The 13,631-nt window shown below is 44.0% G+C and overlaps 1 protein-coding gene across 1 annotated transcript in view; it reads right to left on the reverse strand.

The window, feature by feature from the left end:
• Window positions 1–13,631, reverse strand: part of LOC124775156 (protein artichoke) — a gene marked incomplete at its 5' end in the record, with an annotated part of 177,926 nt that overhangs the window by 107,789 nt on the left and 56,506 nt on the right. Inside the window, one exon of the mRNA XM_047249996.1 lies at window positions 1,960–2,128. Coding sequence (XP_047105952.1) covers window positions 1,960–2,128 — 169 coding nt within the window. The remainder of the gene's footprint in view (window positions 1–1,959; window positions 2,129–13,631) is intronic.

Consider the following 13,631-nt stretch of genomic DNA (forward strand, 5'->3'; position numbering starts at 1 on the left):
GGAATACTTCTCCGCATAAGATAAACATTATTTCATCATTGCCATATTTTAGTAAAACCCCAAGATCAGTCTTACTTGATCACTGTTCCTACCCAGTAGCAGAATCTTTGCAACATGTGAATTACGAAGCGTAAAAGAAAAAGGAGCAAAATATTTTTATACAAGTAGCGCATGCTGTCCTGCAGATTAAACCAATCGAACAAAGTCACCTCTCAAAAAAAGGTGAGCTTATATTTACATAACATCAAATATTGTAACATATACTTATATCAAACTAATAACAAAGTATCAGAACCTAATAAAAACGCGAATGTTAGGAAAAATATTTTTGATCTGTTCAGACGCGAACCACCGCCTCCACGAAACCTCATCACTGGACAGAGACGCTACTCATCGCGCCCTTTTTTTTTTTTTTTTTTTTTAAAATCTCAGTTTGTTCGCTTTTGTTCGTTGCATCTGCTCGGGGCGGACGTCGTAAGACATCCGTTGGAGTTCGTTGTTGATCGATTAGCTCATTTTTTTTTATTACAGCGGGCTGCAAACCCTCTGACCGAACACGCTGACCTACCGAGCCGGCTTTCGAAACCAACAACACGATCTTTGCTCGTAGCCATATTGTGTTACCCCGTGCTAAAAACGTTAATCGTAGATAATGATGTTACTAATTGAAATTTAATTATAAGAAATTGTACCAAGAACAATGCGTTTTGGGTGGATCTTCAGTGTGTCGCTGCCTTCAAACAGCATACTCTCAGAATACGCAAGTTACGATAATTCTTTTGCCACGAATGTGATCTTTCTTATTATTTTATTGGAACGAATAACACAAGTAACAACGGGCTTTCCAGTGATTCTCAAATTGCTGGTGCTCAGAAACGGCATATACTTGAATTACGTAACCATTACGGCACCTCACATCAACCTCTCGATACCAGAAACACTCTACTGTGTTTCTGTAAAATAGTTAACATATTTCTGTGACAACATTCAGATTTGATTTCATTAATGCAGAGGTACTTCGATACATCGATATGTATATATTGCAATGATATTATTGTTATGTGTATTCTTTCTTTTGTCACTATGATCATTGACATAGTTGTAACTCTGATTTTCGGGCGCGTAAGCGGTTATTAGAGAGTCAAGCTTTGGTCGTCATGTTAAAAAGACGCAAATTGTAGTCAGTTTATGAAATGTGAACTTTAACAGTGGAGAAGATATTTTCAAGTATGTTTTATATTGTGAAGCGATGTTTTGGAACGAGTTACGTGATATTGCAACAAAAGTAATAAAAAAAGAAGTCTAACTTAAATTCGGAGTGCTGATTACTTTTTTACGTCACCATTGTCCTAACTTGCAAAAGTTTAATCTTAAAGAATGGTTTATGAAACACATCTATAAAACTTTTGAATATCGCAGAATAAGACCTAGGCCTCTTTGCATCCGAGCTTGGAATCAGCACTACCTAGATTCTCGACGATTGAGTTCACAACGAGACCAGCGTTGGAGACACGAAAAGATGAGTGCCTAGTTTATCCATTATTTCAAGAAATGACTTTGTTAACTGTGCTCTAATGACACCTGCCACATAATATAACTTTGTTGTTGCCCTAAAATGCAATATTTATCAGCGTGAGCAACACTACAATCATAATTAATTTTTGACCTTTGTTGTGGTAGGGTTGTTAGAACATATAGGCTTGAAATGAATGCCAATATGGTGCCTCACAACTCCGTACTGAAGGGAGACGGCGTGCGTGTGACGTAGGTGGCGTTGTGCCATCTCATTGGTCAACGCACGCTCAGAATATCTGACATGCCAGATATTGCTCTGCACGTTCGGAAAGACTCCCGAAACGCTATTCCACGCTATGACGTCAGAAACTCGGCACGCTCAACGTTCGGATGCACGCTCCGTGTGCCTACGGCTTTACGCAGTGCTCTGCGGGCGCAGCGTACCTGCAGGAAGGCCTCCGGGTGTATGCGGCGCAGCAGGTTGCGGCTGAGGTCGAGCACCCGCAGGGCGGGCACTCGGTGGAACGCCCCCCGCTGCACCTCCTCGATGCGGTTGTCTGCCAGCCGCAGCTCTCGCAGCGACGGCAGGTCCACGAACGTCGCCTCGCCCAGTCTGGCGGCCCAAACAACGTCTCAGTTTCTCAGTCTTACAACTTAAGTATCATACTAAAATTTATGCAGATACGTAACGCAGTAGAGAACTAAAGCCTGCACTGTCTGTTCAGAAATATCCATACCTGTCTCTGTAATGTTGAATTGTGTACTATATCTACATATACATCTACATCCATACTCCGCAAGCCACCTGACGGTGTGTGGCGGAGGGTACCTTGATTACCTCTATCGGTTCTGCCTTCTATTCCAGTCTCGTATTGTTCATCGAAAGAAGGATTGTCGGTATGCCTCTGTGTGGGCTCTAATCTCTCTGATTTTATCCTCATGGTCTCTTCGCGAGATAAACGTAGGAGGGAGCAATATATTGCTTGACTCCTCGGTGAAGGTATGTTCTCGAAACGTCAACAAAAGCCCGTCTCTCTTGCCGAGTCTTCCACTGGAGTTTATCATCTCCGTAACGCTTTCGCGATTACTAAATGATCCTGTAACGAAGCGCGCTGATCTCCGTTGGATCTTCTCTATCTCTTCTATCGACCCTATCTGGTACGGATCCCACACTGCTGGGCAGTATTCAAGCAGTGGCCGAACAAGAGTACTGTAACCTACTTCGCCGGCCGCGGTGGTCTAGCGGTTCTAGGCGCGCAGTCCGGAACCGCGCGACTGCTACGGTCGCAGGTTCGAATCCTGCCTCGGGCATGGATGTGTGTGCTGTCATTAGGTTAGTTAGGTTTAAGTAGTTCTAAGTTCTAGGGAACTGATGACCACAGATGTTAGGCCGGCCGAAGTGGCCGTGCGGTTAAAGGCGCTGCAGTCTGGAACCGCAAGACCGCTGCGGTCGCAGGTTCGAATCCTGCCTCGGGCATGGATGTTTGTGATGTCCTTAGGTTAGTTAGGTTTAACTATTTCTAAGTTCTAGGGGACTAATGACCTCAGAAGTTGAGTCCCATAGCGCTCAGAGCCATTTGAACCATTTGAACCACAGATGTTAAGGCCCATAGTGCTCAGAGCCATTTGATTTGTAACCTACTTCCTTTGTTTTCGGATTGCATTTCCGTAGGATTCTTCCAATGAATCTCAGTCTGGCATCTGCCTTACCGACGATCAACTTTATATGATCATTCCATTTTAAATCACTCCTAATGCCTACTCCCAGATAATTTATGGAATTAACTGCTTCCAGTTGCTGACCTGCTATATTCTAGCTAAATGATAAGGGATCTTACTTTCTACGTATTTGCAGCACATTACACTTGTCTACATTGAGATTCAGTTGCCATTCCCTGCACCATGCGTCAATTCGCTGCAGATCCTCCTGCATTTCAGTACAATTTTCCATTGTTACAACCTCTAGATATACCACAGCATCATCCGCAAAAAGCCTCAGTGAACTTCCGATGTCATCCACAAGGTCATTTACGTATATTGTGAATAGCAACGGTCCTGCGACACTCCCCTGCGGCACACCTGAAATCACTCTTACTTCGGAAGACTTCTCTCCTTTGAGAATGACATGCTGGGTTCTGTTATCTAGGAACTCTTCAATCCAATCATACAATTGCTCTGATAGACCATATGCTCTTACTTTGTTCATTAAACGACTTTGGGGAATTGAATCGAACGCCTTGCGGGAGTCAAGAAACACGCCATCTACCTGGGAACCCGTGTCTATGGCCCTCTGAGTCTCGTGGACGAATAGCGCGTGCTGGGTTTCACACGATCGTCTTTTTCGAAACCCATGCTGATTCCTACAGAGTAGATTTCTAGTCTCCAGAAAAGTCATTATACTCGAACATGTCACAAGAGGTGTACCTACCAGTATAAAAAGAGGCGGGGAGTATTGTGCTGTCGGTAGAGAAGCAGTAACGGCATAATGCGTCTGTGGGCAGGGCTCACTGCCGTCGAACGTGGACTAGTCATTAAATTTCACCTGAGAAACAAATCCGTCAGGGGCATTTCGAATCTTCTAAAGCTGTCCAAGTCGACTGCTGGTAACGTGACTGTGAAGTTTAAACGCGAAGGAGCACCCACAGCAAAATCAAGATCAGGCGGACGTCAAGAAACGATCTGGTTGATAGTATTGACAGCGGCCGATGATGCTGTAGTCTACAGGAAAGTAGTATCACACGAAAGTTGTGAACAGATCAATGAGGATTTACAGAAAATAAATGCGTCGTGTAATGACTGGCAGTTCTATCTCAATATTAGTAAGTGTAACCTACTGCGTATAACAAGGCGAAAATCCCATTAATGTATTAGTACAAAATAAATGATCAGTCTTTGGAAGTGGTAACGTCCGTCAAGTATATGTGTGTGACTATTCGAAATGATCTCAAATGGAATGATCAGATTACACAAGTAACGGGTAAGGCGAACTCTAGATTGCGGTTCATTGGTAGAATCCTGAAGCGATGCAGTCCTTCAACAAAGGAAATAGCTTACAATACGTTAGTCCGTCCAGTCTTAGGGTATTGTTCGTCTGTAAGCGACCCTTACCAGTTGGGTCTGATTCCAAAAATTGAGAAGGTCCAAAGAAGAGCGGAGAGATTCGTGACTGGTACATTTGGCCATCGCGAGAGCGTTACACATCTTATAGAAAGTTTGAAGTGGGACACACTTGCAGATAGACGACACGCTAAACAGAAGGGGCTGCTCACTAAATTCCGAAATCCAATCTTCACCGAGGATGTAGAGCATATATTATTACCACCAACTTCCAAATCGCGCAATGATCAGCATTCAAAGATAAGGGAAACAAGAGCTCGTACTAAAGGATGGTTGTAAGAAGTCGCATGAAATCAGTGGAAGCAGTTGTAAAGTGCTCGCGAGTTCCAAAGTGCTAAAAGAGCTACCAGCAGTGCAGCTAGCGCAGGAGCGAGCAGCTCCTCAAAAGTCACGCTTTTCTCTAGGCAATGCAAAGTGACAGTTGAGATGGTCTAAGGAGCGACGCCACTGGAGAGTGGTTGACTGGAAACCAGTGATTCTGAGTGATGAAACACGCCGTACCCTTTCACAGCCCAATGGAAAGGTTTGGGTTTGGCGAATGCATGGAGAACATTGTCTAGCAGCATGTGTAATGTCCACAGTGAAGTGTGGGGCAGGTGGTGTTATTGGTACGAGTGCGTTTTTGTGAGGGTGTGATCCCCTTAGCCCAGGTAAGAAAACGCTAAATGCAGGAAGATATTGGCGGGAGCAATGTCAAGCTGGAACCACACTCAAGTCCAAATCTGAAGGGCGGGTCGTCACCTAAGCACAGCACTTAGAACTGAAAGAACGTATATTACTGACCCAACTACAGCCAGACCAGTAGTCAATTTCTGGAAGGAGAATACAGCTAAAACTGTGTGCCGGACCGAGATTCGAACTCTGGACCTTTGCCTTTCGCGGGCAAGTGCTCCACCAACTGAGCTACCCAAGCACGACTCACGACCCGCCCTCACAGCTTCAATTCTGCCAGTAGTGCGTCTCCTACCTTCCAAACTTCACAGAACCTCTTCTGCGAACCTTGCAGAACTAGCACTCCTGGAAGAAAGGATATTGCGGAGACATGGCTTAGCCACAGCCTGAGGGATGTTTCCAGAATGAGATTTTCACTCCGCAGCGGAATTTGTGCTGATATGAAACTTCCTGACAGATTAAAACTGTGTGCCGGACCGAGACTCGAACTCGGGACCTTTGCCTTTCGCGGGCGTGCTAGTTTTGCAAGGTTCTCAGAGCTTCTGTGAAGTTTGGAAGGTAGGAGATGAGGTACTGACGGAATTGAAGCTGTGAGGGCGGATCGCGAGTCATGCTTGGGTAGCTCAGTCGTAGAGAACTTGCCCGCGAAAGGCAAAGATCCCGAGTTCGAGTCTCGGCCCGGCATACAGTTTTAATTTGTCAGGAAGTTTCATATCAGCGCACACTTCGCTGCAGAGTGAAAATCTCATTCTGGAGAGTGCAGCTACTTATACAACCATCGAATATTCCAGAATTCTGGTATTTATACAAACATTGGCTATTCCAAAAGACATAAAAATTACAAACATTAGATATTTCAACAACATACATTCCAGAAACCATAAACAAGTGGTCGTCGGGTTTGAACCAGCTGCCTGCAGCACGCCAATCAGCAAAGCTAAATACTACGTCGCACTGCGTCCTCTGTAGCTCCTCGCATTTCTCCCTTTCGTGCAGAAACAACGACCTGCTGTTTCAGAATGTCTCATTGGAGACGACTAAAGCACCCTGGATCTACATGTTGCCAGTGGTTCCCTGTATGGTGGCGCCGGCGGATCCTCCCGTACTGATCTTGTTGTTACATCATCTTCAGTGTGATGAGCATCGAAAGTTGCAATTCCCATAGAAGATTCGTGATCGTCGAGCGGGTCTTCAGTTTCCTTGAACTTCCCAACGTCGTTCCGCGCATCTGGACTGAAGTAGAGACGAAGGATACGATATGGCCCAAAGTAGGGCTTTGATAACTTCTCTGATAGTCCTGCTTTCCACAGAGGCATAAAAACCTGCACCAAGTCTCTTGAACTGTATTTCATTGATCTGTCCTTGTCATTATAGCGGCCTCAGCCCTTCTTCTGGGCGCCCTGGGTCCGTATGCGAGCTTGCTGTCTTTCTTCTTCGTCCCGGTAATCAGATGTTTCACACAGTCATCATGAGTATCATCTGGTTGAAAAAGTAACATTGCTCGAGTGTCGTATTTTTCCTTCGCGACCAAGGCGATGTCAAGCCCATAATGCACTGTTACGATGTGTTGTATACGAATGTCACGATGTGCGACATAATTTCCCATTTCTGTGAGGCTATTCGTCTGTGGATAGTAGGTAGTTTTCATCCTGCGGGTGATTTCACAACTTGAAATTACCTCTCATACCAATCTCTGTGGGAAAACTTTTTCACGATGAGGGTGCTCCACGCCTCAAAATGATGTGTTCTGCAAGATACTTTGCAATTTCCGGAGTTTTGGCAGTCGGCACAGCTTTAGTGATAGCGCAGTGGGTTAGTCAGTGCAGACATCCCTCGATTTCCAGTTTGGTGAAATGACACTGCTATAAGCAGGATTGGTAAAACATGTTCCAGCGGTAACTGTGGCATGTACTGTGGTCGTTGGCATTCCTTACAGTGACTCATATAGTGTTTACCGCAGCGGTAGGGACCTCGCCAGTGATACGTGCATCTGATGCTGGTTAGAATCTTCACGAACGGCAGGTGAACAGATGTTGGAACGTCTTCCAAACACTTCAGGATAGCTGGCTGGAGATGACCTGGAATGATGAGCAACCATTTCTGTCCCATTGGACCATAGTTACTATTATACAACGCTCCATCTGTTAACTAGAATTTCCCCTTGGTCAGCTGCTCCTTATTCAAGGCTTGTATGGTTTCCAGTAGTGGTGGATCTTCCCTTTGTTCAGCACCCATGTCATTTGATGTAGCGATGATTGAAATTTCATCCATGCTTCTGTGTTCCATCAAAGGTTTCCTTGATAGGCAGTCAGCGCTCTTGTGTTTTGCGTCTAGTTTAGTACAGCACTGTGATGTCGTATTCCTGAAGCCCGTGTGTCCATCTCACCACTCGACCTGACGGATCTTTCAGAATAGTCTGGCAGCATAAGGAATGGTGGTCCATTACAAGGATGAGTGGTTTCCCAAGTAAGTATAGCTGGAATTTTGCTAATAGCCCAAACAACTACAAGGCATTCTTTCTCAGTTTTAGTGTAGTTTATTTCGAATTTGGTGGGTACTGTGGAAGCATGAGATATTATCCCTTCAGCAATTTCCTACATGTGTTTCAGAGTTACCGCTATTCCAAAACTGCTACATTGGTGTAACGTTCTGTCTTGGCATTCTCATCATAGAATGCTAAAACTGGAGAAGATGTTAGCGCATCCTTAAGGATAAGGAAAGATCTTTCTCGCACCTCGTTCCAGGAAAACTTGGCGTCTGCCTCTAGTACTTCTTGCAAGGGATGTAGCTTTGTATGTAAGTTCAAATGGTTCAAATGGCTCTGAGCACTATGGGACTTAACATCTGAGGTCATCAGTCCCCTAGAACTTAGAACTACTTGAACCTAACTAACCTAAGGACAGCGCACACATCTATGCCAGAGGCAGGATTCGAACCTGCGACCATAGCAGTCGCGCGGTTCCGGACTGAAGCGCCTAGAATCGCTCTGCCACCGCGGCCGGCTGTATGTAAGTCCATTAAGAATCGCCAGTGGTATGAGCACGTTCCAAGAAAACTTCTCAAATTACGAATGTGCCGAGAAGTTGAACAGTATGTGATTGCTCTTATTTTCTCTGGGTCGGGACAGACTCCAGCGCCATTAAGAAGGTGCCACAAGATTTTTATTTCTTAGGTGACGAAGAGGCACTCTTTCGGATTCAAGCAGAGAACTGCAGTCTGAACACACTTCAGCACAGTTATCAGTTGCCTTACATATCCTTCAAATGTCTTTAAAGTAACGACAATGTCATCCAAACAGCAAAGACACAATGCCTATCTAAAGTGTAGAAGAAGGTTATCCATCATACCTTTTGATGTGGCTGGAGCGTTACCCAGTCCTAAGGGCTTAACTTTAAACTTATAGAGGCCATCGGAGGTTATGAAGGCAGTCTTTTCCCAGTCAACTTCATCAACCTCAATTTGTCAGTAGCCTGTCCATAGTAGAGTAATACTTTGCTCCTTTCAAGCATTCCAGGGTGTCATCAATGCGCAGCAATGGGTTGATATCTTTCCTCGTGATTTTATTCAGTTGATACAGAAACGCCATGTGCCGACCTTCAGCCTGCTAAAGGCCACAGCAGAGGACCAGGCACTCTCTGAAGGTGCAGTCATGTGGTCTTGCAGCATCCTCTCCACTTCCTCGTGGATTATCCGTCGTTCAAGTGGTGACAATGTATATGAGCCCTGGCCAATTGGTGGATGATACCAGTTTGATATGGTGTCTGATCACGGACCGCTTGGTCTGTCATTTCTCCACACCAGATTGGAAAGCATCTGAAAACTGGCGCAGAGTGGCTATTACTCACCGACGTTGTCCCTAGGCCAGATACTATCCGCAGCTAGACAGCAGTTTCCTCCTCAGCATTTTCTGTAGTGTCAGCAGAGCATGATTCTTCATCGATGAGACTAAGCTGCTCTTACAGGACTTGCTCGGCTGTCCGTTTGCATATACCTTTAGGGGTGAGTTGTGGCTGCTAGTGAAAATTCTCCTTGAGCCTTGGATCTCTTTTGTGAGCCTGAGTAGCCTTCTGCAATCGGAAAAAGCTTCATAGTTTAGCTGAGCATCTTGACTAGTGACTGGAACTCGCCTCTTTGATGATGGTGGGATGACAATTCAATGACAAACAACCGCCCAGAGCAATCTTCGTTATGCGCGCTTTTTGGAACAGCTTCATTGGTCTGGAGCTCTGATCTTTCACAGTCTATGATGTCTTGAGATGCTCTCAAGATGTACCATCTGAGAATAGCATTATGACATGATTCTGCTAAAACGATACATTCGAAATGCTGCGTTCTGTCATAGATATTCTTGAGATACATGTTCCTGTTGGCTGGATGTATTTCCCATTTGCGACTTTTAGCACAATCGCATTCGTATCACAGAATCAATGCGCAGCAGTGTGTTGACATCTTTCCTCACGATTTTATTCAGTTGTCTGTCGTGTCGACCTTCAGCCTCCTAAAGGCCGCTGGAGAGGACCAGGTGACAAGAGACATCCAACATTATACAAAAAGAAGCGCCTTATTCGATTAGCGCCCGGACTGGTTTGCCGTTGATGACATCAGTGAGATTTCCTGTCATCTTGGTAGCTGTTGTTCAGGGAGGATTTTCATCTGTGGAGGCCTCACCTCCATAAATGGTCGCCTCGCCTAGTTTTCCTGAATTCAGTGGTTAGGTGAACGGCTGGTACCTCTGTGTGGTGACATGGAACAGCTGCGGCGTGTTGTGGAGTAACCTCGTCCAGAGTATGGGGATGACCATCGGACAACAGGTCGACAATTATCGTGTGAAGTTGATTGGTGGAGTAAGACCGTTGTGATGGTTGATGTCTTTGCAGCGTAATAGTCTTTGAACATTCGTCTTCGTTCTCTACAGTATTGCACAACACTTCCAGGGTATCCACGGTGACCGAGCGGTTCTAGGCGCTTCTGTCTGGAATCGCGCGACCGCTACGGTCGCAGTTTCGAATCATGCCTCGGGCATGGATGTGTGTGATGTCCTTAGGTTAGTTAGGTTTAAGTAGTTCTAAGTTCTAGCGGACTGATGACCTCAGAAGTTAAGTCCCATAGTGCTCAGAGCCATTTGAACCATTTATCCACGGTGAAACCAGACTAGCGTGTGTGTTCTTCTAAGGAACGCTGTACTTGGTGAAGGAGTGAATTGTAGTTGTGTTGGTCGGATGCTGGGTTGTCGTTTGATGGTGGCAGTGTAAATGCGAGATGGTCAACACCATTCTTCGTGAAGCATTCGCTGGGTGGTGGAGGTTGGTCTCATACACCTCTTATTCAACATGCTCTGTTACCTCTTGACCTATTGGGTCGATCTTTCAAGGCTGCTAGCTCTTGTGAACCTGGCCCAACGTTTCTGGCTGCCATGCACTGCTGTACCTTAACTCTTAGCGTACTATCTGGTACACGAGGTAGGCGAGGTCTTGATGGTCTTCCACAACTGCCATAGGGACCACATTTGGCAGCTGGTCATAACTCTTCTGTCCAACTCTTTTTCTTTTACATTTCCTCCACTTGATGAAAACCTCTGTCGTTCTGACATCCTTTACAAAAAGATCTAGGAAGTATCTTCTGCAGCTCCTATCATCAGGTGTGAGATTTTGTTGGCTCCTGTCATTTTAGTATTCACGATGTGGCATAGAGCCGAAACATTCTGCAGGTACGACTGTGTCGTTTATTCATGACGTTGGGCCCTGTTCTTCAGTTGTTCTCCCGCTGAGTGGACTTCCTGCTGTTCATCGCCAAGTATTTTCGTCATTTCGGCCTGGAATTCGTCCCAGCTATTGAAATTATTTTCGTTGTGCTTGAACCACTGTTTGGTTGTGACGTTCAAGTAAAAGTACAGATTTAGTGATCACATCATATCATCCCAACTGTTGTATTTGGCGACTCGGCCGAATCCTTTCAGCCTTTCGTAAGGTCCTTGCTAATGTCTCCAGAAAATACTGTTAGATGCCTGATGTGCAGCTGACTTACTGCTGGCTTGGAATCCACTGGTCTCTTGAATATATGGATCGTGGAAAATTTGTTCAGCTTGTTTCCGCTTCTTGTCTGTACAGGCGACGGCTTTTACGTTACCTATTTGGAACTATGGTGATGTAAATATTTTGGAGTACCCAACATCTCCACCAAACAATGTCACGTCGAAACCACAATCAAGTCCAAATCCAGATTCAGGGTCGTCAGTGATGCACAGAACATAGAACTACAAGCACGTATATTACTGTTTATACAGCCATAAAAAATGGTTAAAATGACGCTAAGCACTATGGGACTTAACATCTGAGGTTATCAGTCCCCTGGACTTCGAACTACTTAAACCTAACTAACCTAAGGACGTCACACACATCCATGCCTGAGGCAGTATTTGAACCTGCGACGATAGCAGCAGCGCGGCTCCGGACTGAAGCGCCTAGAACCGGTCGGTCACTACCGCCGGCTATACAGCCATCAAATATTTCACAAAGTTTATTTTTACCCAAAAATCGAACTACTGTGGAGTAAATGAGCTTGTGCGTACTCTCTGTTAATAGCAAATGATTTATCAACTAAAATATTTGAAGTGCCTCCCACAATTATAATTTTTCTAGGTTTAGGAAAAATGCCTGACAATGTTAACTGGAAAACAGTATAAAAAATGGGTGGTGAAAGGTTGTGTTAAGTTGTAGAGAACTCGGATTGCAGTCATAGCAGTTGAAGGACATGAAAAGGAGGCAGTAACTGACAAATATGTGAGACAGGTTTGTTGTCTATTCCCTACATTATTCAATCTGTACCTTGAGCAATCAGTAATGGAAAACATGTAAAAATCTGGAAAAGGAATAGAAGTCAGGTAGCAGAAATAAAAACTTAGACACTGCTGATGACCCTGTAGTTCTGTAAGAGATGCCAAAGGACTTGGAAGATCAGTTGATTGAAATGGATAGTGTATTGAAACGTGGGTACGAGATCAGTGTAAAAAACATTAAAACAAGGATGATGGAATGTAGTCGAATTAAAGGAGGTGTTGTTGAGGGAACTGAATTAGGAAATGAGACAGTAAAGGCAGTGGATTAGATTAGATTAGATTAGTACTTGTTCCATTGATCATGAATACGACACTTCGTAATGATGTGGAACGTGTCTGGTTAATAAAAGGTGTCTATACAAGATATTACATTACACAAGATATTACATGAAACTCAATAGTTTTAATTTTTTGTGGGGGTAGGGAAATTACCCACTTACTGTATCCAAAAATTCATCTAATGAGTAGAAGGAGTTGCCATTAACAAATTCTTTTTTAATCCTTTTAAATGCTATATGGCTATCTGTCAGACTTTTGATGCTATTAGGTAAGTGACCAAAGACTTTTGTGGCAGCATAATTTATCCCCTTCTGAGCTAAAGTTAGATTTAACCTTGAGTAGTGAAGATCATCCTTTCTCCTAGTGTTGTAGCCATGTACACTGCTATCACTTTTGAATTCGTTTGGATTGTTAACAACAAATTTCATAAGTGAATATATATATTGTGAGGCTACAGTGAAGATTTCTAGCTCTTTAAATAAGTGTCTGCAGGATGATCTTGGATGAGCTCGAGCAATTATTCTGATTACACGCTTTTGTGCAATGAACACTCTTTTACTCAATAATGAGTTACCGCAGAATATGATGCCATACGAAAGCAGAGAATGAAAATAGGCGTCTTAAGCTAATTTACTCAGATGTATATCGCCAAAATTTGCAATGACCCTAATAGCGTAAGTAGCTGAACCCAAGCGTTTCAGCAGATCCTCAGTGTGTTTTTTCCAGTTCAACCCCTCATCAATGCATACACCTAGACATTTTCAGTATTCTACCTTAGCTACCGATTTCTGATCGAAGTCTATATTTATTAATGGGGTCATTCCATTTACTGTGTGGAACTGTATATACTGTGTTTTGTCAAAGTTTAATGAGAGCACATTTGCAGAGAACCACTTAATGATTTTCTGAAAAACATCATTTACAATTTCACCAGTTAATTCTTGTGATAGCTATAGTTGTATTGTCGGCAAAAAGTACTGGCTTTGCATCTTCGTGAATATAGAATGGCAAGTCATTAATATATATTAAAAACAGCAGAGGACCCAAGACCGAACCTTGCGACACCCCGTTCTTGATTGTTCCCCCGTTTGAGAAATCACCAGTTTTTTGCATATTATGTGAACTGCTTATTTAACTTTCTACACTCTTCCAGTTAGGTATGATATAAACCATTGGAGCACTGTCCCATTCATACCCCAGTACTTGAGCTTAT

Source organism: Schistocerca piceifrons, chromosome 2 (genome assembly GCF_021461385.2).
Source record: "Schistocerca piceifrons isolate TAMUIC-IGC-003096 chromosome 2, iqSchPice1.1, whole genome shotgun sequence".
NCBI classification, from domain to species: domain Eukaryota; kingdom Metazoa; phylum Arthropoda; class Insecta; order Orthoptera; family Acrididae; genus Schistocerca; species Schistocerca piceifrons.